Source organism: Bacillus rossius, chromosome 12 (assembly GCF_032445375.1).
Source record: "Bacillus rossius redtenbacheri isolate Brsri chromosome 12, Brsri_v3, whole genome shotgun sequence".
Classification (NCBI taxonomy): domain Eukaryota; kingdom Metazoa; phylum Arthropoda; class Insecta; order Phasmatodea; family Bacillidae; genus Bacillus; species Bacillus rossius.
This window is the reverse complement of record NC_086339.1, coordinates 5,434,839-5,459,968: the sequence shown is the minus strand read 5'-3', so window position 1 is coordinate 5,459,968 and position 25,130 is coordinate 5,434,839. Positions and strand designations below refer to the sequence as shown.

Below are 25,130 nucleotides of genomic sequence, written 5' to 3'. Positions count from 1 at the left end.
AAAGGGGGGGGGGGGGGGGGGGTAGAAACGAAGGACTCACGCTGGCGTCGCTTGGCCGCCAGCTGCTCCTCGCGCTGGCGCCGCCGCGCGCCGGCCTGCTCCTCCTGGGCGCGGCGACGCTCGTTCTCGGCCACCGCCTGCCGGAACTTGACGCACAGGCCGTGGAACACGCGCAGGCACTCCTCCAGCTTGAAGGCCGCCGCGTCCTCGCAGAAGAAGTCGGCGAGCAGCCGGCGCACCGCCTCCAGCTCCTGCATGTCCCGCTGCAGGGCTGCCACCTCCTGCTCCGCCATCTGCCGAAAAACCCCACGCGCCATTTACCCTGCTGCACTCCGCAGTGCGCTCCAGATTAAAACATTGAGCGCGTGCAGGGGCGTAGCCAGGGGTTTTTTTTAGGGGTTCAACCCCCCCCCCCCCCCCCTAGCTCCAAATCTTTAATTAATTTCTTATTCATCACTCAAACAAATTTCATATTAAAATTAATAAAAAAATTTTTACCATTACAATATTTAAATTTAAGTACCGAAAACTGCTAAAATAGCACTATTTTACACCTTAAAATCCAAATTTTCCCAGGGGGGGAGGACCCCCGGACCCACCGCTTTAATACGGGGTGGGGGGGGGGGGAGGGGCATGCTTCTTAACACCCCCCCCATACACAAATCCTGGCTACGCCACTGATGCGCGTGTGACTCAGTACACGAGATGGAACTGAAACTTCTTTTGCAATTCAAAGTTAAATAAACACATACATAGGTACTTATATCTAGACGAAATAATTATTTTGCCTTTTGAAACTAAAAGATCCACTAGTTACACAAGTCATCAAGAGAGAGTGAAGTGTGACAAAATGATAACAGATCTTTAGTTTACTCGGTCATTACGGAAGTGTGACATTGGTAAATCAGAGTGTTAGAACTGTGTGGTGTCACAACTGAGAGACTATAGAACACTGTCGATGGGAAACATTTTTATTAAGCACAATTAAATTCACAATACTTGAACAATATGCTTTGTATATCCTAAGGGGTAAAAACGCATAGAGAGAGAGAGAGAGAGAGAGAGAGAAAGAAGAAAATTTTGTAAATTAACATCAATTAACAAAATTATTACTCACTTCTTAATAAATGCTCAGGATATAAATAAATATTAATCAATCAGTAATGATTAATCAAGAGAAAAATACTCACACCATAAAGATCAACTGTTCGAGTTACTGTTTCTTTAAACAATTATGCCATTTCGAACACTCCAAATCTCTGAACAAATTATGAAATCCCTAACAGGTAGTGCTATCTTTGCGGGAAATGCAGGGACTGTCTCAACAGCGCTCTCTACGCTGCTGTTTGAACAAGGTGGAACACAAGCGTGCTGGTAGCAAATATAAAATTCAAGGCATTCACAGCTGACTGTATAGGATACCTATATCTATTTTCTGAAACAAACACATTCTTCTTTTGTTCATCTATATCTCTCTGTTTTATATTTTCACCAAAATAGAGGAAAACTAAAATGAGCCCAGCAATGTATAAAGCATTGTGTTCTTTTTTTTTTATCTCTTTTGCTAAGTATGTACCTATTCTCTGTCCTTTTCACATCAAACACATTTCACAACAATGTTTCACAAAAATGTTGCACTAAAATTCAACCTTAAAATTTTACTCTCATTGTGCAGAAGAAAATTTCACTTCAAAAATTAGTTGTGTTATTTCTGGAAAATACTTACTGTGACTTCCAATTTTAAAATGTAGCTTGAAACACATTGAACAATTATTAGATTAAAATTTTACACATAAGACTCCTATGGTAGCAATTTTCTACGTGATAATACCAAGAACAGGTTGTACCTGCAAGAACTCCTCCATTTGGGCTTTGATGTCCTTCTCTGTTGATGGCAGTTCAATCTGCTTCTTTATCTTCTTTATTCTAGAGTCGAGCGTGTTTATCTCGTTCTGCAATTGTTCCACGGTTGTTCTGTCGACGACAACCAACATTCAGGATCACATTTTTTTTATTAAGTTTTCTTTTGCGTTCAAACCAGCAGCTGGTGTGGAACACAACTCAAAACTCAACCATAAGTAAGCAACACCAGGCAGTTAAACATAATCAAAACAGCCACAAAGCAAGTTAACCAGAAATGTACTCACTTCGTAGCTTCTTCGAGCGCCGGCATCTCGTCGGGAAACTGCAGCAGGTCTTTCCGCTTCTTTTCTGCTTGCTGTCGGGGGATAAATACAACATTTGCATCACAACTGAGAATGTACCTGACAAGAGCTACAATCCACGACATGCATTAAGTCCCAGGCAGCGGTTCGCACCGTTGCTTAAGGAGAGCCATTGTGGATCCCACAGCACGGCCGCATGGCAGGGTTACAGTTAAGTGGTCGGGTTTGGCCCCGTGCCGAAAATGACTTGGGAAGTAATGTGGCAGAGAACAAATCTATAATATTATAAAACTGTAGACATAATTATTTTTGTTTGTCTATTTGTTCCGAGCATCACGCAAAAACTGGTAGTCATTAGTAGAGCTCTGCTGATAAAACAAGTACATCCTAAATTATATTAAATAATTAATTACCGAAATAAAAAAACAAACCACCTGGGTGAGTGCGGGGCGGGCAGTGTGACAGGAGAGTGTGAGCTAGGCTGGGGACACACGTTGTGATTGCGCCGCTTGATTTTGTTCTGGAATTTTTTTTAACATGCTGTGGCAACGCAGTGGGTTTTAGAGCTGTACAGTACTGTGATAAGAGCCACAGACGGCTCACGAGTCACGGTCTGTCGACCCCTGTTCCAGGGGGAGAGGATAGAGGGCAGATACTGGCCGAGTGGAGAGACCGGGGGCTTCCACCGGGCCCATAGACGGCGCGGAGGAGGCGCAACAACGCAACAAAGTGGTACAGAAGCATTGAAGTGCTTCGAAGACACAAATGAGGAGAACTCACCAGAGCAACGTAATGGATGAGGTTCATGCCGGGCTTGTTCGCACGTATGTCGGTCAGCTTCTGCAAGGAGCTGAGCTTGATGCCTGCTGCATTGCCAGCGTAGCCACCCTGACAACACAAACATGTCGTGTACAGCCCGACTGCAATAGGACAAGAGACGAGGCATACTTAGTAGTGACGTTGTGAGTGCATTATGGCAACCAATCAGTAACAGTAGAATTTAGATTAACAAAATTATTTCATTCTTTAAAATTAAAATAGTATTAATAAATAATTGTTTCAAATTTTTACTAAAAAGTTTAGAACACAGTTATACAGTTGTAGAAACAAATTATTTTGTAGTTCATGTTAACAAAAAGAAATTAGTAGTGATTTTAATTAGGTTGAGAAGAAAAGTAAACACCAATAAAGTAAAAAAACAATAATACATTTATTAAATGTGACAAAATCACTTTTATTATATGTTTAAGATTCAAAAATGTTCAAAGATTGTACCTGGTTCCACTTATATTGTTAATGAATATTTTTCAAAAATATGTACATTCTTTTCATGAACCGATGGTTCACTTTATTCCAGGGCCGAAAGATTATTTGAGTTTTTCAAAATAATTTACTTTAAAATATTAAATATTATTTGATTCCACTAAAATCAATCAATGTTGCGTTTTATATTTACTAGCTGTTACACAATGGTTGTAAAGGAACAACACAACTTCGCAACGTGCAACCAGAGACTTGGACTTGCGAGCGTCTAGCGAGAACGCTGGTCTCGGCGGGTGAGGTACCGCGGCAGTGGAGCCACGCGAGACACGCACCGAGTTGAGGAAGTTCCCCGCGACCACGATCATGTAGAGGACTTCCTGCAGGTGCTTGTTGGTCATCAGGTCTGCAACGACAACCAGCACAAGTGCCTGATGCATACGTGAGTTCTGTGCTGGACAAACTATGTGAGCACCTAATGGCAACTGACACATGCACTCGACAAAAGCTGCAAGATCCTCTTATTCCCTACACCATCAGATACACCATTTCAACAGCAATCTTATTTATTTATTTATTTATTTATTTATTTAATTACATCTCTCTGTTGACCCCTATACATGTATGTAATACAATTGGGGTACATATATAGAACGTCAATAATTGCACATATAAATTATAACAAAGATTACAAATTGATAAAAACAAATACGACATATTAACAAATCATAATCACGATACAAACATGATACAAAAAAAGACTACATACCACACCATATTGAATAACAACTACCTATATAAATTATAAATGATTTTTAAAAGAACTACCTACATGAGTTAAAATATTCATTGATATTATAAAAACAATCATTCATTGTATTACAACATGTATTTGGAAGGCAGGTGTTCATTACAAAACATGCCACATTTTCCTTTGCAAATTGTATTTTGAAAGCAGTTTACTAAACAAAAATCAAAGGTTAGCACAAATAATAACGACTGTTATAAAAATATTAAAACCTGTAATTTTGCTCTTAAATTTTAAAGATTAATTTTGGAATTATTATTTTTCCTTGATTCTTGCTGAAGTATCTAGAACTTTGGCTACCATGTCATGGTTCGTACCTTTACACATCAAGATAAATCAAGGAGATTTTTAAGAAGTCCTTTAAGAATTAAATGACTTCTGATATATGTATATCAACATTACTAAATTAATTTTAATCTTTTGCACAATAAGTTATTATATATAATACAAAAATTAAAATTATTATAATCCCCTACCCCACCTATGACAAAATAAGTGCAGTCACAAAGAGTATTTCAGGCACTACGCATACAGCATTAAAACACTCGCAAGTTTCATGCCTGGAAAAACTGCTTGCTGTCAAGATTCTAAAACAAAGGAATAAAACAATCCATGCAACACAATGTGTTATGGAGCAATTGGTATAAAAGTCTATTAAGGAGTTTTACCGGACTCATAGCAAAAAATTCAAAAAATTAAGGGTCAAAAAGTAGTTTGGCTTCTGGGTTGAAGCAGTGTGTTTGGCAAATAATTCACCGACGTTTCGGTCGACATTGCAGTCACCATCATCAGGGAGCAGTTACCTACAGTACCTGCAGTAGGTAACTGCTCCCTGATGATGGCGACTGCAATGTCGACCGAAACGTCGGTGAATTTATCGCCAAGGACGCGGCTACAACCCAGAAGCCAAGCTACTTCAGACAATGGCCGTGAAAGCCTGCGAAGATTACATTAAGGGTCACTTGAGTAATTTTGAAGAATGTTAAGGAGGCGTACAAACACCTGTATTTTTTTTGTCTACTGGAAGTTAGGGGTCGGAAGGACAGACGTACTGCAGCGTGGAGCATGAATGACTGGTGAGTCAGGGGGCGCGGTCCCTACCTTCGCCCGCCATGATCATGGCGCTGATGCTGGGCTCCAGGTAGCCCATGTTGGCTGCGAACTCCTCCTGCAGCAGCATGCTCTCGATGCGCAGCTTGTAGCTGGGAACAACCACCCGCAGCTCAGTCCACAGTCACCCCACCCACTGACGAGGCGGTTACCTGCACGCCAGCCTCTGAGAGCAGTGAGCTGGCGTGCAGCAACACAAACACATCTACTCGACGTGCGATGGTACGGAGTCAACTGCCTGGCCACTGGTTTGCACGTGCTCATGTACTTACAAACTGTTACTGGTCTTACTATGCAAACAGCACGATGAACTTTAGAACATCCGAAGACACCCTTACCCTAAAATACATTTTTAATTTCACGTGTGTTCTCTTAGGTTCATAGGGGCGCAAAAACTAAATTTCCAGGGGGAGGGGGGGGGGGGGGGGCAATATACCTTTTTATAAAGAATCATCGATCCCCCCTATTGAAGCGGGGGGTCCTCCCCCGGGGAAAATTTGTATTTCAAGGTGGAAAATGGTGCTATTTAAGCAGTTTTATCATCTAAAAATTGACAGCACTTTCTTTGCCCCCGTTTGCCCCCACTTCAAGGTTTCAGAGGGGGGGGCAAAATACCCTTCCCCCCCCCCCCCTGTTGTTGCGCCCCTGGGTTCAACCCTCACTCCTTCTGAGAGCCTTCTTCGGCTCTGGAAATGCGCGGCTCTGGAAATGCGCGGCTTTGAAACAGCAATGCTTAAAATCTGTTGAATGCCCTTTCTCAGTCTTGTTATTAGCCTCTTATTGAACATGCTTATTATTTAGGATTCCGTAGTGGTGTACGTATGTATTTATTGGACATATCAAGACATGTAAGCATTGATTGAATTTGCTTGTCTCAGGTTATTTTGGTGGATAAACCATCTATCCTAATCCTCAAAGCCATAAATGCAATGATAAGTTCCGGCGAGTCACACCTGCACGTCTTGGTAATTGTTATGCCCCAATTTACCTTTTTTAGTTTGGTCATGTTTGGGAACATGACCGTGTGAAACCTGCCCGTGGATTGTATGCATGCAATTGTATTTAATTTATAAATGTTTCTGTAATTCTAAATATCTAACCCTTATGTATTTTGAACGTTGCGGGCACTTGACTAGCATGATTGTATGAAAAATATCTCACGCTCATCGCCAATGTGGTTACATTCTTTACGGAATAATTCAACGCAAAAAAAAATTATTCTTAAAGTTCCGTCATTTCTCTATTCTATCACATGTGCCTAACTATTAAATTGTTATGAATTTCAGTCTAATTATTTTTTTTTCTTGCTTCACAAATTCTCCTTCCCTTTCCTCGGGCGTGGGTTCGAACCCTAGTTGGAACCCTGTGAGGGCTATCTTCTACACTGCTTCACGGGGAAAGATGTTTATATGGGCGCCACCACGTGAAATGGGCACGTGGACCCCGGCCGATCTTCTCTCTCAGGGCGTGACGTGACCCATGTGGGACGAGTTACCAGCCCTATTGATTCGCTTATGTCGATCTACACCAAACCTGGCCCGCTCTAGGCGTCGGGCACGCCACACTCGTACAAAGGTTGGATTCTCATTACGTAAAATATAACTCACGACTCAGTTAAAATTTAGTTTTAATAACATAACTCACGCCTCCCTACACGTTCTCCATTAAAACAGTAAAAGGCCTGGGCACGGATCAGCTTAGGTAAAGCATGGGCCAACCATGTGGCCATGCGCTATGAGTCTCCTGTGGACTGCGACAAAGAAGCTCGTAACGAGTTATATAAATATTTAATTAAACGTCCCACCGACCGAGAGCAGCCCCGAGGGCTAGAGATTGGAATTATTTAGGAATAAATTATAAAACAGAAATACTTGATCAGATGCACAAAGATTGCGGCCCCCGGGGTGCTGGCGCGTCTACTCTCGATGGCTGTTGAAGAGGAACTGGCGACGCTACCCTCGCAATGGCGCACTTCCGCCGTACAAAAACCGTTACGTTAATTAATGATCCCATGCCTCGGCGAAAGTGAAGATAATTACAAAACACATCATTTAATTACAAAACACAATGCTCTTAATTAAAAAACCATTAACACTTCTGTAATTATTTAACGTGAGAGTTAAAAGAATCACAACTGAGGTCAAGTTCCGGTCCGTGCGGATTCGTCCGCGCAACGTCTGTAAAACTAGAATATATTATTAAATTAAGTAAAAGAGCACGTTGGCTTGAACATAAAAACACTGGGGCTAAAAATAAAAGGTTACAATAATTAATTAGGTACATAATTAGGGGCCGTCGCACTGCTTCTACAGCGCCCTCATGAGGGAGGTCCTGGCGCGCAATTCAAAACAAACACACGTTCGCGGTGAAATTCCGGGAGGGAAAAGTGAGGAAGGGAGCGGAGCCTGTCCAGGCTTAGGGCGAAGCCCCGGCCGACGTCACCTGTTTGTCTCCAGTACGTATGAATCAAAGCAACGACGCGGAGAAATGCAAAAGTGTCGACCAGTGAATTCTTTACGTAAAAAAAATTATTCTTAACAATCCGTAATTTCTCTATTTCGTCACATGTGCCTAAATTGCATGTAATATATTAAATTGTTATGAATTTCAATCCAATTATTTTTTTCTCTTGTTTTACAAACATTTTGGTCTCACTTCCTGTTGTCTGTAATAGAATATGCTTATAGCAGTGGTTTGGGAGGGGCTTGACCCAGCTGAGGCTAGGCTTTATCAAGGCAAACACTAAAACAATAGTGGACCCAGATGCTTTTGGAGGGGCTTGAGCCCCTTAGCCCCCCCTCTGGATCCGCTACTGGCTTATAGTGTTTTTATTGTAACTTTGCCTCTCCTTCCCTTTCCTCGGGCGTGGGTTCGAACCCTGGTCGGAACCCTAGTTAGTCTCCAGCACGCCTGAATCAAAGCAAATGCGCGGAGAAACGCGGAAGAGTCGACCGGGCCTGCGGGACCCTCGTCTGGCCGGCAGGTTCCAGACTCGGAGGGGCGTCTGTGAGGGGGCCCGGAAGGCGACTCACTTGGGCACCTGGATGAGCTGCTGCAGGAAGCGCTCGGCGTTGCCCAGCTTGCTGCGGTCCCCGTCGAAGGCCCTCAGCATCTCCAGCTCGTCCACCTCGGGCAGGATCTTGAGCAGCCCGCGCAGCTTCTCCGCGCCGATGTCGTCGTGCGCGCCCTCCCGGATCAGCTGGATGATGTCCTCGTTGCAGCTGCGCACACACCACAACTCTGCCACCCGCACCGCCCGTCTCCCGACCACGTGGGACCAGCACCACAAACTGCGCTCCGGGTCACGGGAGACCTAAGATGCACATCAAGTTCTGCCATTCCCGATTTCACACGAACAATTCACCTTCGGCCCAACTTCGGGATTTGTTTTATTTTTGCGCAGGAAAAATTAATTCAAATATTAAAAGTGGTCGGTCCGTTAGGTTAGCTGCATTAAAAACACTTTAAGACACCATGGACGGTTAGTTAGGTTAGTATAGCTGCATTAAAATAAACAGTGAAATATAAATATTAATAAATAAACCCGAGGTTGGCCGAAGGGTAATCGGTAATGGCAGAACTTTATGTGCATCTTAGGCTTCCCCTGGATCACAGGCATTTGGGAATCTGTAATATATATTGTAGTGGCCGTCATGGCCCCATGGAGGTGCAGAGGCCATGAGGCAGGAAGAAGAAGGCAGAGAAAAGATGGAGGAGATGTATCGTGTGGAATAGAAATTAAAGGTGTGAACATGAAATAAAACAGAATTCTCCACTTACCTCCTGAATTGTTTGAGGAATATGTTCACATTGAGACTTCTCTTGCCATCCAGCAAAACAATCTATAAAAACAATATACATATATATTTTATGTGACAACCAGACAATTCATCAGCTAGAAGGGAAAAAAATGTGTGTGTGTACTTATGTGATATAAGTTAAACTTAGGTACTTGGCATAAAAAAAAAACTTCTGTACCTACTGCATGCAAATAATTAATTAATGGAAATAAAATAATACTAGGTCTGAAGTGATATTATAAATATGGTTGGTAAAGTATAAATGCAAACAAACTTAAAATTTTATTTAATAACTAGCTGACCGACCCGGCTTCGCACGGCTATACTAATGGAAAAAAATTATGCCACATCTCCCATTTACAGTAATGGTAAATAATAAAAAATTCCGTGAACATTTATTACAATGCTGTATGTATAATGTACCGATGGTTTCCCGACTCGTGCACGCAACATAAAACTGATGTACCCGTACTTCGCTACGGCAGTCTACAGGCAGAACACTCTTGCGCCGCTCATTTTATATGCCCCTCCTTGTGGGTACGCCACTGCCGCGCCTCGAATGAAAAAAAAATCAAAGCGATGCCCGTTGCCATGGAGACGAAGTAACCACTGTTGCACGGGCTTAACCACCCTTGGGAGCTGATTTTCGAAAAAGGTCATCCTGCGTAACATAAGGAACATTACTGTGAAGTTTCAAGTCTGTAGGATATATCATATACTTGAAGGAAGAAAAAAGAGCATTTTTTATATTTAAATTTCCCGCAAAATTTCAACTGTGATGAGGACTACACTAACAATGAAATAGTCGTTGCCATGGAGACTAATGAAGCATCAACAAAGCAACAGCCGTTGCCATGGTGATTTCCTACCAAAAATAGAAATTAAAAATTTTGTCTAAAAAATAAAAAAAAAAAATTTAGTGCAACATTTAGGGGGATGAAAAATAGATGTTGGCCGATTCTCATAGATACCGGATAAGCACAAAAAATTTCATCAAAATCGGTCAAGCCGTTTCGGAGGAGTATGGCAACGAAAACTGTGACACGAGAATTTTATATATAAGATTACTCATATTCAATACCTATTAACACAAACATATACCTATATAAAATTAATTTATAAATTTAGTAAAATAATCAAGATGAATTTTATTTAGTACTGAAAATAAATAAATATGCTGAATGTTTAAGCTAATTTATTATTTTAATTATTTATTACATACAAAGTACCAAATTATAATTTATAAAGCATACCTATATATCATACATATGGGAACATAACATCACTTATATAAATAAACTTTAAAATACAATTGAAAAAGTTTATAAACACAATTTCTGTAAATAATAATCACAATAAATAAAAAATTTTAATTATATGGATCAGTATTCAAGATCATTCACTATCACAAAGATTTAAAAGCACATGTATAAAAAATTTAAAGGTTTGAGGCATTTTTTTTTACGTAGACCTTTTTTCATCCTGTGTAAATTCCGTTGCAAGGTGTGTGTTATGAATAGGTTGGTACTACAAAGAGGGTGGGCATGCAACCAGTGTGAAGATGGCGACATTAGGTGAAGCCAGTATGGTCAGGATATCTTTATGTTAAGTTGTTAACCAGTATCACAGAGTACATACAAATGATGTATGAGAATATAAAGGGAAAACAAACGGAACAGTGTGCACGCATCACAAACATTCCCTCCAGTACGACTTGAACCAGCCTCACCTCGGAGGACTCCCTGCGCCGGCGGTCGGGGTCCGAGGCGTCGCGGCCCAGGCGCGGCGACGACTGCGCCTGGGGCACGGCGGGCGCCTGCTGGCAGAACAGCCCCTCCATCTCGGCCCAGTCCAGGTCCGCCATGGGCGAGTGCTCGTGGCTGCGCGCCACCAGCGACCAGATGTTGTGCTTGCCCACCACCTGCGCACAGCACAGCGCTCGTCTGCAAGCTGCAGGCTGGTGGCCGCCGGACACGCTGCGTGTGCCTCGTGCCGAGTGTTACCTCGTGCTGTGTGTACCTCATGCTGAGTGTTACCTCGTGCTGAGTGTTACCTCGTGCCGAGTGTACCTAGTGCTGTGTTACCCTGTGCTGCGTGTACCTCGTGCTGTGTTACCTCGTGCTGTGTTACCCCGTGCTGTGTTACCCTGTGCTGTGTGTACCTTGTGGTTGGGGATATTGTGCTGGGTGTACCTTGTGGTTGGGGATATTGTGCTGGGTGTACCTTGTGGTTGGGGATATTGTGCCGGGTGTACCTTGTGGTTGGGGATCTTGTTCCAGTTGATGGTCTTCATCTTGGCGCGCGGGGTGGGCGTGTCCTGCTGGGGCAGCAGCGAGCTGGGCGGCTCGGGCGGCTCGGGGCTGCAGGCGGGCGGGGGCGGCGCGGGGGCGGCGAGCAGGGGCGGGGGCCGCGGGGGCCCGCCCATGGCTCCCGGGGGCGGCGGCGGGGCGGGAGGGGCCGGGGGGCCGCCCAGGGGCGGAGGGGGAGGCGGCGGCGGGGCCGGAGGGGCAGGCAGCGCGGCGCCCAGGGACTGCTTGCGCGGGCCCGCCTGGTGGCACGCGCAGGGGCAGCACAGCTTGGTCTGCGAGGGGGAGCGCAGCAGGCGGCTGGCGTCCTGGCGCGACTCCAGCAGCGTGGCGCGGTGCACCAGGGTCTCCGCCGTGTCCCACACCACGTCGCTCACCGCCTCCTTGGGGTCGATGCGCAGCAGGTGCTGCAGGATGCTGAGGAAGGGGATCTCCTGCGGCGTGTCCGACACCTGCGGACATACCGGGGCCTACAGCCTCCAGCGACCAGTGTCAACCAACCCTCTCCAGTAGCGGATCCTGAGGGGGGGCTAAGGGGCTCAAGCCCCCTCCAAAAGCATCTGGGTCCACTATTGTTTTAGCGTTTGCCTTGATAAAGCCTAGCCTCAGCTGGGTCAGGCCCCTGCCAAACCGAAATCCTAGATCCGCCACTGACCCTCTCTGACGTAGCCGCCACTGTGGAGGCGCCTTTCCTCCACCTACTGGGGCCTTCAAGTTCATTACTTTTGCAACTAAACAATTACGTGACCTGCTATTTTATATATTCTATTTATCGTCTTTATTGGTGGCGAAGTTAACGCGGTACGCCTTTTCATACACTTAAACCACTTTTCTGCAATTACATCAAATAGTGGAATATTAAAAATTTAAGCATGATATAAGCAGATGTTGACTAAATATTTAGAGAACAAATTAAAATTTTTGACTTAATTTTCAAATATTAATTATTACAAAAGATTACAACCATAAATAATTTAAAGTAATTAAAAATTATGCATGGACATTGATAAAAAGGAATCGGTATCGTCTTTAATTATAGTACTTTAAAATATTTTTTATTTATTTATATTATTTATATTTCTATATATATTATATCTATATATAGGCCTATATATTATATTTCTAAATCCTGGACCCCAAAGATCTAAATAGTACGAGGAATAATATTAAAGTAAGCTCCGTTTGGTCATAAAAAAAATCTCGTGAGAAAAAGATTTTATTGACAGTTTTTAGTTTACTACATACCTACTTCACAATTTCGCATAATCGCCATTCAGTTCCGAACATTTTACGTAATGCTGCTGGTTCGCCGCCTGGGAAGACCGTGATTTTGGTTGATTTAACAAAGTGTGGGTCGACAAACATAGAAAAATTATAAAAATACTATCGTCAACTGGTTTAATTTCCAGGCGGCGAACTTCCTTGCAGAGGGGTTACAGAAACTGTTGCACCGTTGCGAAAAGTGCTTGGAACTGAATAACGATTATGTAAAAATGTGAAGTAGGTCTGTAGTAAACTAAAACTGTCTATAAATACTTTTTTTTAACGAGTTTATTTTTTGTTATGGTCAAACGGAGATTACTTTACGAGTATCCCTCGTATGACCAAGACTGATTTTTCTTTTAATAACAGCATAAGCAGTAAGCTACTAGTGCATTTTAGATGGGAGTGAAAGGAACCGTTACATGAATTTAATGTTCATTAATTTTACTGATGGCATTTTTTATATTACATTTTACTGATAACTGCGGATTTGCGGAAATTTCTAGACTGATTCAGTTGCTGCCTAAAATCGCAGTAGAGCCGTGACCTAAATCCAGGAGCTAAGAAATACATTGGGCTTTGGTACTTAATTAATGTATTCTAAGAGCAATCTTCAAGTACTTTATGGTGTTCTAATAGTTTCTTCTGGTAACATCATAATTGTGTTCCTGTATCGACTCTACGAACAACCAGATCGCCCGCCAAGGGGGAAAAGGAACGCAGCCTCACCTGTCTGAGGATGGCGTAGAAGACGTCGAGGTGGGAGCTGAGGTCCACCCCGTGCGGGCCTTGAAGGATCTGCGCCTCGTCGCTCTCTCGCTGCTCGTCGAACACGTCCAACTGCACTGCGAGGTCCGGCGCGCCCGCCGCGCTCCTCCTGCCAGGCATAGAGTAGCACAGTGCTAGAGCCCCGCCATAGAGTGTGCGTGTGGTAGAGCCCCGCCATAGAGTGTGGGTGTGGTAGAGCCCCGCCATAGAGTGTGACAGTGGTAGAGCCACGCCATAGAGTGTGAGTGTGGTAGAGCCCCGCCATAGAGTGTGAGTGTGGAAGAGCCCTGTCATAGAGTGTGAGTGTGGTAGAACCCCGCCATAGAGTGTGAGCGTGGTTAGCCCCGCCATAGAGTGTGGGTGTGGTAGAGCCCCGCCATAGAGTGTGAGTGTGGTATAGCCCTGCCATAGAGTGTGAGTGAGGTAGAGCCCCGCCATAGAGTGTGGGTGTGGTAGAGCCCCGCCATAGAGTGTGAGTGTGGTAGAGCCCTGCCATAGAGTGTGTGGTAGAACCCCGCCATAGAGTGTGAGTGTGGTAGAACCCCGCCATAGAGTGTGAGCGTGGTTAGCCCTGCCATAGAGTGTGGGTGTGGTAGAGCCCCGCCAGAGAGTGTGTTAGTGGTAGAGCCCCGCCATAGAGTGTGAGTGTGGTAGAGCCCCGCCATAGAGTGTGAGTGTGGTAGAGCCCTGCCATAGAGTGTGAGTGTGGTAGAACCCCGCCATAGAGTGTGAGTGTGGTAGAGCCCCGCCATAGAGTGTGAGTGTGGAAGAGCCCTGTCATAGAGTGTGAGTGTGGTAGAACCCCGCCATAGAGTGTGAGCGTGGTTAGCCCCGCCATAGAGTGTGGGTGTGGTAGAGCCCCGCCATAGAGTGTGAGTGTGGTATAGCCCTGCCATAGAGTGTGAGTGAGGTAGAATCCCGCCATAGTGTGTGAGTGTGGTAGAACCCCGCCATAGAGTGTGAGTGTGGTAGAGTCCCGCCATAGAGTGTGGGTGTGGTAGATCCCCGCCATAGAGTGTGAGTGTGGTAGAGCCCTGCCATAGAGTGTGAGTGTGGTAGAACCCCGCCATAGAGTGTGAGTGTGATAGAGCCCCGCCATAGAGTGTGAGTGTGGAAGAGCCCTGTCATAGAGTGTGAGTGTGGTAGAACCCCGCCATAGAGTGTGAGCGTGGTTAGCCCCGCCATAGAGTGTGGGTGTGGTAGAGCTCGCCATAGAGTGTGAGTGTGGTATAGCCCTGCCATAGAGTGTGAGTGTGGTAGAATCCCGCCATAGTGTGTGAGTGTGGTAGAACCCCGCCATAGAGTGTGAGTGTGGTAGAGTCCCGCCATAGAGTGTGGGTGTGGTAGAGCCCCGCCATAGAGTGTGGGTGTGGTAGAACCCTGCCATAGAGTGTGAGTGTGGTAGAGCCCTGCCATAGAGTTTGACATTGGTAGAGCCCCACCATAGAGTGTGGGTGTGGTAGAGCCCTGCCATAAAGTGTGACAGTGGTAGAGCCCCGCCATAGAGTGTGGGTGTGGTAGAGGACACAAATCATAGAGTGTATGCTGAGAAGAGTGCATGTGTGGTAGATTACACAGCCATAGAGTGCGAGTATGGTAGAAACAGATCGATTTTTTAAACTATTAGAAACGGCTTGGATAAAAGCGAGAAAGGTTTGAAAAATCCCTAACCCCCGACTTTGTACCAGTTTTTCGACAAGAAATAAAGATCAACAAGAGCGCGCTCTACCGCAGTGCTACCGAGCCCGCTGACACATTGCAAGGAGTATGTGTATTATACTCATTGTATGCCAATTTTCTCTGATCTTTTAAAACTGGAGATTTCTTTTTACTGTCACTATTTTAGTTTACCATATATAATCCGGGGTAGTTTTGTTACGTATGTAAAGTACGGTTTAAAGTTTTTATGTAAGCGACTTAAGTGTGCGTCGAGTATTCCCCCTGGAGGCAGGCTAGCCGTAATATTAAGTATTAATTTGTGTTCACAGAAAGTCAATCGTTCATGAGCACGACTGTACTACGAGACCCAAGTGTATGGACTACAACAGTCTAGTGTTGAACATCCCCGGGGTACAGCACCGGGCAAGAGTTCCTCTTTGTCATAAAGTTTCTCCTTGGCACACCGACACGTTTGGCATGTAACCTATATGTATACGAAAGTTACCATGCACGGCATTACGTTGCAACACACGGGGTCCGCCATCTTTGTGTCGCATTTCCGTTCACCGACTTCAGGTTCCATTCACAACGAAATTACTTCTACCAAATGCCGTAAATCGAGGGGCTAAGGTGTTTACACGTCAACAGGAGGGCTACATATAAAGATTATTTGGTGCTTGTTTAACTTTTCAAACAAACACAGGAAGATGTGGTAATAAAGAGTGGTGGGGGGGGGGGGTCGCATCCTGTTGCAATGCGGGCGCACGTGTGCCGTGTCTGCAGGAGGAAAGGAGGGGCGGCGAAGAAGAGGGGGAACGACAGAAGGGAGGGGAGAAGTGTGAATCACCGACGGCGGGCGAGAGGTAATTACGGAAAGCGCCTTCACCCCGCAGCACGCATCAGCCCCTGCCCCTAACCATTCAGGGGCTCAGGTTCACGGCCGCCAGCGCGAGTCTTGTCACAAGCACCGCGGTGTTGCCAGACGGGTCGTTACCACAACGCCGAAATACCATAACGCCGAATGTCAAAATTGACCACAACGCCGACAGCTAGAAAACTGCTGTATACCACAACGCCGAAATAACAAATGAATGAATTTGTGTGTGTTTCTTAAATGTACCTTAACGCCGAAATACCACAATCAAACCTAACCTTACCTTACCTAACCTAACCTAGCCTAACCTAGCCTAACCTAGTCTAACCTAACCTAACCTTTGTGGCAGTCCTGCAATGACATTTTTCGGCGTTAATGTATTTCGGCGTTGTGGTACACAGCAGTTTTCTAGCTGTCGGCGTTGTGGTCAATTTGGCATTTCGGCGTTGTGGTATTTCGGCGTTGTGGTCAATTTGGGAATTTCGGCGTTGTGGTGCGTCCCCTTGCCAGACGTACCCGAATTCGGGGAACACGTGCCCAAATTACTACATCCGTACCCGGTGCCCGAGAAGGGCCGCTCGGGTACCTGAATTAAGGGGGGGGGGGGGGAAAATTAGTAGTAAAAAAAAGGGGGGGTTGTCTGTAAAGTCGGTTTACGGACGATAATTTTACGCGATAACGTGAGTGGAAGAGAGAAAGGTGCGTCACAAGCCGAACGCTTAGGCCGATCGTGCCTCTCTATCGCTTGTTCCGCGCTCTCGCTTGCACGCTCGGCTCAGGCGGAACGTGACAATGAGTAATGCTTTTTTCGTGCGTGCAGCCGGCGTTCATCGATTTATAAGACTTTATCACGTTAAAAATATTTAACTATATAATTCACTTGTAACGGAAAACCAATTAGGGCACTCTTGGCCCCTGCCATGACGTAATGACATTAAACATCCCTGCCTTCTTAAAAACAGCCTCGGCTACGCTATATTCTTAAGGATCTCTGAAGAACCACAGGATCAAGTTGCAGCTAGTATCAAGTAAACATTAAGGCGGCGACAACAGAATAAGGGATATCTTTCTCAATCTCTCAATCTCTCAATCTCTCAATCTCACTCTCTCTTTCTCTCTCTCTCTCTCTCTCTCTGAAAACAGTCTCAACTACACTGTTAAAGCAAAACACAAATTTACGTAAGCCACATTTACAGGTAATTTTACACTAACCTTCAACCTGAAGTTACCATTTTTCACATGAGGCTGGAAAAGTAGTATTCAACGTTTACATTATCAAACCCCTCCCTCCCCCCCCCCCTCTCACCACTTCACCCAAACCCCTAATAACGAAATTAAAAATCCTACGCACGGGCCTTGGCAGTTCAGCCAAAATGTCATTTAAACTACAATAATTTTATGCTGTCACGCTATTATGAAATTTAACAGAACAGTGTACATAATATCTGTAATAAAAACGACAGAAACAATTTGTTTTCTTACTTTTCTTGTATGTGTACCAGAATGACACCCGAACTGAGAAATTGTTGTACCGGAAAACACCCGAACGTAGAGGTGAGCATACCCAGTGTGTTCGCAGTAGAACTGGGTTCGGATTCTTACCCGGGCATTTGTGCTTTGTGTTGTCCTAGTATCTCCAATAGTTATAATTACAATTCCCTGAATAGATTTTTCAGTTTAACTGCGTATATTAATTTATTACTTAATTTTATCTGCGCACATTAATTTTTGGCAGTTTTAAAATTTTATGCTTGAATGAAACATCAATTTAAATATATTTTCGTAAGACATACTCAGTATTATCTCGAGGGAAAAAAAACGTTTTTCATGTGTGCAAAAATATCCATAGCCATATGTTGTACGAAAGTTACGGCTGGCAACACTGCTCACACCGCCCCATGGACGGTAATCCTTCATTTCACAGACGAGAGAGCCACACCCGAAGTTCCCCGAAGTTCATGCTCGCTTTTTTTTCCCCGTTCTATCTCGTTGTATAAACCGGTGTGGCATTAAATTTTGCGGTCGATTAGGGTAGGTTAGCTACATTATAAATACTTTAAAAACATTGTGGGTGGTTGGTTATATTAGGTAATTATAGCTACATTACAAATACTGTAAAATCATTTTATGGTTGATTAGCAAATAACTTTTTAATATGTAGCTATCCAGGGCTAGGGAAATCGTTTACATGATTTCACAGTATCTTCAATGTAGCTGTCCTAACCAAATCAACCGTCCACAATGTTTTAAAGTGTTTATAATGTAGCTAACCTAACCTAATTGACCATTAGTTATCAGGAGTTACAATGAACCAAAAAAAAAAAAAAAAAAAACCGGAGATGCACGATCGGGAGTTTGGCTCTCTAGTCTGTGAAAAGAAGGCTTCCCACAACCACTGGCCCGTGGCACATCCTGGCGCCGTGCCAACTTGACGGACAGGAATTCCTCCCGCGTGCAGACGCCGCGCCGCGCTGTTATTTCCGCCCTCTCCGCGACCAGGCAGCAGCCAGAGGAGTGGGGGGAGGGGGGGAAATAAAACAGCGCAGAGGAACAGAGGAAGAGCCCTTTTTGTCTGCGCCGGGCTGGGAGAGTTCCAGCGACCGTAGGGCGCGGCAGAGCCGGACACGTGTCATGACACGTGGTCATTCCGGGCGTGGGGCGAGCAATAAGCCCTTCAGTGCTGCGCTGTTGCACGTGGATAACATTCATCACAACATTCAAAACACAGACACCCACAGAGAACAAGCCTAAATCACTGATGTATCGGAGCAGATGGAACCCAACGAATGAAACCAAACGGGTATCATGTACAACAACAACAACAACAACAACAACAACAACAACAGCACAGACGAACACATTCAAAGCTCAAGAGTTCCGTCGGAGGAAAGTTGGTCATGAAAAATTTCCCAGCACGGACGAACACGTTGGGCTAACAACGACAGTGAATGCAGACAGACAACGTACCGGGATAACATGCAAACTACAGCGATGAAAATGAACAGGTATAATGGACAACACAAGGAACACAGCGCCGAATAACACAGTAGGTTTCCCAATGGAAAAAAAAAAAAAAAAGTTGCCAGCTCGTACGAATCAAAGAATAATTTGACCGAGACAATATTAATTACGCGCAGTAAAACTCGTCTAATGTGCAATGTGCAATGTGAGGAAGCCAACGAACGAGTGAATATCCCAACTATTCAAATTTTGTTTACGATCGTGTTAGATGTCCTGTTTTTACAGCAACAGTAGACAACGGTTTGGTATCTTATCACAGTCAGCTAGACTGGAGATTTAAACTATCTTAAGTAGCACGAAAAGGTTAACCAAAATGAATGAATTCATTCATATGTGTTCACTTTTTTTTTTAAAGGAAGGATACCCAAGTAGATTACTGTTAGTAAAAACGTACACATTTATTAATAATAATTGAGAATGCTGTCCATGTGGAGTTCTCGCAGTTGTCCGGTAACCCTGTCTGCAAAAGCGCAGAAAGGTTTGGTCGATGTGTGAAGCGATGGTGCCGCTGTACAAACAAACCACTGCCAGAAAAATCCTGAAGGGCTGCCCTTCCAAGGGGCAGCATTTCAGTCGACCCGGTCTTACGAGCACGGCTCGATAGAGCCTCCGTCGAACCTCGCATAGCGCCGCCGCCCGCGAGCTGTGATAGCGCCACGTCTAGGCCCCATTCCTTTCGACCGCTTGCTTTACGAGCGTCGCGCTATTTCTGGCAGCCGCGGTTATTTTCTGTGTACGGTTGGCAGTAGTGATTCATCGCGGAAGTGTTCCGTGCTACACTTGTATTTCCTCGTGTCGAACCACGCGATGCCCCGGCCAATGTCCTTCTCGAAACAAGAGTATTTTTTAGGCATGGGTTTTTGATGTGACAACGTCTAATAAATCGATGAACGCCGGCTGCACGCACGAAAAAGTGTCCCGTTACGCACATTGTTCCGTTGCGCTGTGTCCCGTTACGCACATTGTACGCTTGCGCCGCATCTATCTCTCTCCCACTCGACTGTTTATAAAGTGAAGTGAAAAGTTAATGTGGTTTTCATTGCTTATTACAACAAAAATTTCGGCCATAAAGGTTAATTATTCTTGCATTTTAAAAATCTGATTACTAGTATAATTTCAAGTATTTATTCTTTTATTATTAAAATAAAAATGATTCAATTTTATTCATACAGTATGCAATCATTTCATCAATGTTTTGTTATGACGCTGTCACGTTAAACTATCGTCCGTAAACCGACTTTACAGACAACCATTTTTTTTTTAATTGGACAGATTGAAATCTTGTCATTAAAGGTGTGCATTTGCGCAACTATCATCTACTGAACGTTTTCAATCCAGACCCTATCTTTAACAATCCACCATCTTTTTCAATGTTAATATTCGAATTAATTGTTAACAAATGTAAATTTAAAAAAAAAACAACAACGTACAATATCACGCATTATTAAAATAAATAGTTTAAAATTATCAAATAGGGGTTTAACATCTGAAACAACGCATTAACTATTCCGATTTCATCTCATGATAATTAATTCATTTCAACGATATATAGTTTGAATGAGAACACACAACTGAGCAGTTGGCTGACTTGAAGAGGCAGAGTCCAGCTCCCCGTGCGGCCAGACGGAGAACTTGCTCATTCCACTGCCGCAGCTTTCCCGCGGGAAGCCTTCTTTTCACAGACGACAGAGCCGAACTCCCGATCGTGCATCTTCGGTTTTTTTTGTTCATTGTAACTCATGATAACTAATGATCAATTAGGTTAGGTTAGCTACATTATAAATACTTTAAAACATTGCGGACGGTTGATTTGGTTAGGATAGCTACATTAAAGATACTGTGAAATCATGCAAACGGTTTCCTAGCGCTGGATAGCTACATATTAAAAAGTTATTTGCTAAGCAACCATAAAATGATTTTACAGTATTTTTAATGTAGCCATACTTACCTAATATAACCAACCATCCGCAATGTTTTAGGGTATTTATAATGTAGCTAACCTATCCTAATCGACCGCAAAATTTAATGCCACACCGGTTTATACAATGAGATAGAACCGGGGGGGGGGGGGGGGGGGGGAAGCGAGCATGAACTTCGGGGAACTTCGGGTGTGGCTCTCTCGTCTGTGAAGTGAAGGCTTCCCTTTCCCACGCACCCCCACCCCTTCCCCCACTCCCCTCTCGGAGAAGAAGAAGAAGAAGTGCTTGTCACATTCACGATCGGTATCGCCAGAATGTCGCCGGCGCTACACTGCTACGTATATACAGCATGAGTCTGTTGACGGGCACTTGCGCCGCTATTCCAAGAATCTCAAAATCTGAAGTAAACAGTAAGAATTAGAAATAGAGAGAGAGCGAGAGAGAGAGAGAGAACAGGGCTATACACACATAAAAGAATCACTCTCCTGCTGTACAAGAGCTGGTGTTGTTCACTCAGGCACCTTGTTCTACAAACCAGATCACCTACTTGGTCAGAGGTCGGATTTAAATAACTATTTTGGACGTACAAAATTGTTAATTTTCATTGTTGTGTCACAGAGAGAACAAAGGAACATGAATACGCAAACACACAGAAAACTAAGCCAAAATCAATCGATGCCATATGTTAAATGCTCAGAGAATTCGGTAGAAGGAATTATACGGAACAATATCGCATCAGAAACGAACACCGTGGGCCGAGAACGACGAGGGAGTTGCAACAAAAACAGTTAACACAGACGAATAACAACAACAGCGACGGACAGAGAAAACCAACGATGACAACTGAACAGATAATGTAGAAAACACTACATACAAGACAGCGACGCACATGCGAACGCGGCAATGAAATTAAATAACAGGTGAGATTGACGAGACAGAAACAGTTGTGGCTGGAAATCAGGGAATTAATTCTCTACGTTGCTTACACATTTCACATTTAGCATCGGCCGTTTTTTGGCTTGTTTGCTTTGTGTTTGTGCCTTTATCTTTCTTTGTCTTCTCTTCGGGCAAAACTGGTAATAACTTATGTCCAAAATAATTATTCAAATCAATCTTTCCAAATTGAAAAAAAAAAAAAAAATGTAATTCAAAGAACGTTTTGCTAAGAAGTCACCAGCTTAGTAAGAGGTTATGACTCGAGTCAGGAAAAATATATTATCAATTAATTTTCGTCTTTCCCCTTCTCAAGCCTTGACTTCTTTGCCCCAAAAATAATAGACGCCATATGGGTGCTGTCATAACTTAGAAACATACAACTTAGAAACACACAATATAGGATTTTCCATGTTATGACAGTTCTAAGTTATGACAGTGATAAGTTATGACAGTTATAAGTTATTACAGTTCTAAGTTATGGTGTTTCTAAGTTATGATGTTTCTAAGTTAACGACGTTTCTAAGTTAACTGTGTTTCTAAGTTGTTTATTTCTAAGTACGTGTTTCTAAGCTATGATGTTTCTAAGTTGTTTATTTCTAAGTACGTGTTTCTAAGTTATGTCATTTCTAAGCTATGATGTTTCTAAGTTGTTTATTTCTAGGTATGTGTTTTAAAATTATGATAGGTCTAAGTTGTAAGTTTCTAAGTTGAGATTTCTAAGTTGTGTGTTTATAAGTCATTCCAGTTCTAAGTTGTGTTCCTAAGTTATGACTGTTCTAAGTGAAGTGGGGTTCCCGGCGCCAGAGAGCTGCACCTCGACTCGGAACAGACAACGACGCCGTGACCAGCTGGTTGCAACACGCTCTCCTCGGCACGAAGCAATGAAGATAGAGTCGCAACACCGTGCTTTAACACTCTTTATTTTCTTTGGAAATCAACCAACTGTGGGGGTATTTATGGGCAAAACAACAACCTGAAAGTCGTTAACGTTTCGAAAGTAAATGTTGGCAACCTTGATTTTATTTTAGTGGTCGTCCGTTGCTGGGAATATTCTCTACAAATGTTTAAAATTAATTATTTTGCAATATGGAACAGTCAAAACACTATGTTAAAACGCTTTATATTTTGTTTAAAAAATTTAAAAAAAACTGCATAACCGCAAAGTATGAGTGTATGAAAATCATTAACTTCAGTTTCAACTGCAAAAAAAAAAATTGGTTGTCTGTAAAGTCGGTTTACGGACGATAGCTTAACGTGACAACGTCAAAACAAAACATTGATGAAATGATTGCATACTTCATGAATAAAATTGAATCATTTTTATTTTAATAATAAAAGAATAAATACTTGAAATTATACTAGTAATCAGATTTTTAAAATGCAAGAATAATTAACATTTATTGCCGAAATTGTTGTTGTAATAAGCAGTGAAAACCATATTAACTTTTCACTTCACTTTATAAACAGTCGAGTGGAAGAGAGATGGATGCGGCCCAAGCGTACAATGAGCGTAACGGGACACAGCGTAACGAAACAATGTGCGTAACGGAACAATGTGCGTAACGGTACACAGCGTAACGGAACAATGTACGTAACGGGACACTTTTTCGTGCGTGCAGCCGGCGTTCATCGATTTATTAGACGTCACGTCAAAATATCTTTATTTCCTTCCGAATACGTGTTACCTCGTTCAGAACGAAACAGGCAACTCCTGAGTTGGAACCCGGCGTAGTTTCTGCCCGAGATCACGAGGAACTCTTCATTTCTTTGAGGTTAACTCTTCGTTCACAAGTCCGTGCAATTACTGGAACTTCGAACGTAATGGTGATGCCCATGCGACCACTCACAAAAGAAGAAGACCCTATTGTACCGGTGCCGGCAGCAGTGGTGTCCTATCGAGGGCGGCCGTGTTACCTGCGGCGGAGGCCGTGTTACCTGCGGCGGCGGCTGCCTCCAGCTCGGCTGCTCGCCGGGGACTGTTATAGCCGCGGCTCCAGCTAGAAGCCTGGCCCTCGAGGGCGGCCGTGTTACCTGCGGCGGCGGCTGCCTCCAGCTCGGCTGCTCGCCGGGGACTGTTATAGCCGCGGCTCCAGCTAGAAGCCTGGCCCTCAAGGGCGGCCGTGTTACCTGCGGCGGCGGCTGCCTCCAGCTCGGCTGCTCGCCGGGGACTGTTATAGCCGCGGCTCCAGCTAGAAGCCTGGCCCTCGATGCAGGGAGGGGAGAACCCCTGCCTCGCGCGCGGAAAGAGTTAATTCTGTCTGCGCCCGCCGACCGACCCGGAAGCAGATAGGCTGACAGTCACTTAGGCCCTAGGGGCGTGGCCTGCGGGGACTACTGCTGTGTGTGGTTCTAGAGGGACCATGTACTCTCGGGCCGGTGAAGAGACAGGAATACGGGTTTACGTACACCTGTACTCTAACCGTGTCCCTAGTGCACGATAGGACACGGCTAGTCCCTTATGTATTTTTAAGGAACGGATTTTGGTGTCCTATCCGTTGTCGATCTGTATCCAAAAATTCCGCGCATGCGCTGAGCTCATTTTTTTCGTTGATTTCGTCCAGATGGCAGAACCCGCGTCCGGCGCCATTAACTCGTATATATGGTCACTTCCACACAGTACATTGTGCCCTTCTCAGCGGTGAAGTTACCGGGATATTCCAAGTTGTTAAAAAGGGTATGATTAAGTCGATGACGGTTCAAGTGATACTTGGTGTGGCGGTAACGGACGTGTGCGACCTCTGTGCCGACCAATGGCAGAGTGAGTGATGGATGGGGAAGGAGCGCAAGGCGGTACATTGACCCCAGCGGCCAAAAAGCGCGAGGGTTTTTGAAGTCACGTGATCATTTACGCGCGCATCCCATATATCCGTCGGCAACTACCGCCTCGCAGAGTAGATGGTCGAGTTCATCGCAACGAATAACCATACTGACGTGACGTCTAATAAATCGATGGAACGCAGGCTGCACGCACGAAAAAGTGTCCCGTTACGCTCATTGTACGCTTGCGCCGCATCTATCTCTCTTCCACTCGATTGGAACAACCATCGATTTGACCTTTTTCGAGGCACATTCAACTTGAAACACTCCCATTCGTTTCCTACTTTTCCTGTCATCGTCCTATCCTTAACAGAATAACACAGATTGGAAGAAGTTAAATAGCAAACATGTATAAAAGTTATAGTTAAAATAATCTCTTCGTTAAAGTAATAAACATATTTGAATTAATGAGTGCAAATAAAAA

The 25,130-nt window shown here is 44.1% G+C and overlaps 1 protein-coding gene across 1 annotated transcript in view; it reads right to left on the bottom strand.

Moving 5' to 3' along the window:
* Window positions 1-25,130, bottom strand: part of LOC134537410 (uncharacterized) — a 188,263-nt gene that overhangs the window by 16,881 nt on the left and 146,252 nt on the right. The window contains exons 6-16 of the mRNA XM_063377796.1: window positions 13,442-13,589; window positions 11,398-11,901; window positions 10,873-11,064; window positions 9,124-9,185; window positions 8,376-8,564; window positions 5,335-5,435; window positions 3,761-3,831; window positions 2,946-3,053; window positions 2,148-2,218; window positions 1,848-1,974; window positions 41-293 (exon numbers count right to left, since the gene is read on the bottom strand). Of these exons, the coding sequence (XP_063233866.1) occupies window positions 41-293; window positions 1,848-1,974; window positions 2,148-2,218; window positions 2,946-3,053; window positions 3,761-3,831; window positions 5,335-5,435; window positions 8,376-8,564; window positions 9,124-9,185; window positions 10,873-11,064; window positions 11,398-11,901; window positions 13,442-13,589 (1,826 nt within the window). The remainder of the gene's footprint in view (window positions 1-40; window positions 294-1,847; window positions 1,975-2,147; window positions 2,219-2,945; window positions 3,054-3,760; window positions 3,832-5,334; window positions 5,436-8,375; window positions 8,565-9,123; window positions 9,186-10,872; window positions 11,065-11,397; window positions 11,902-13,441; window positions 13,590-25,130) is intronic.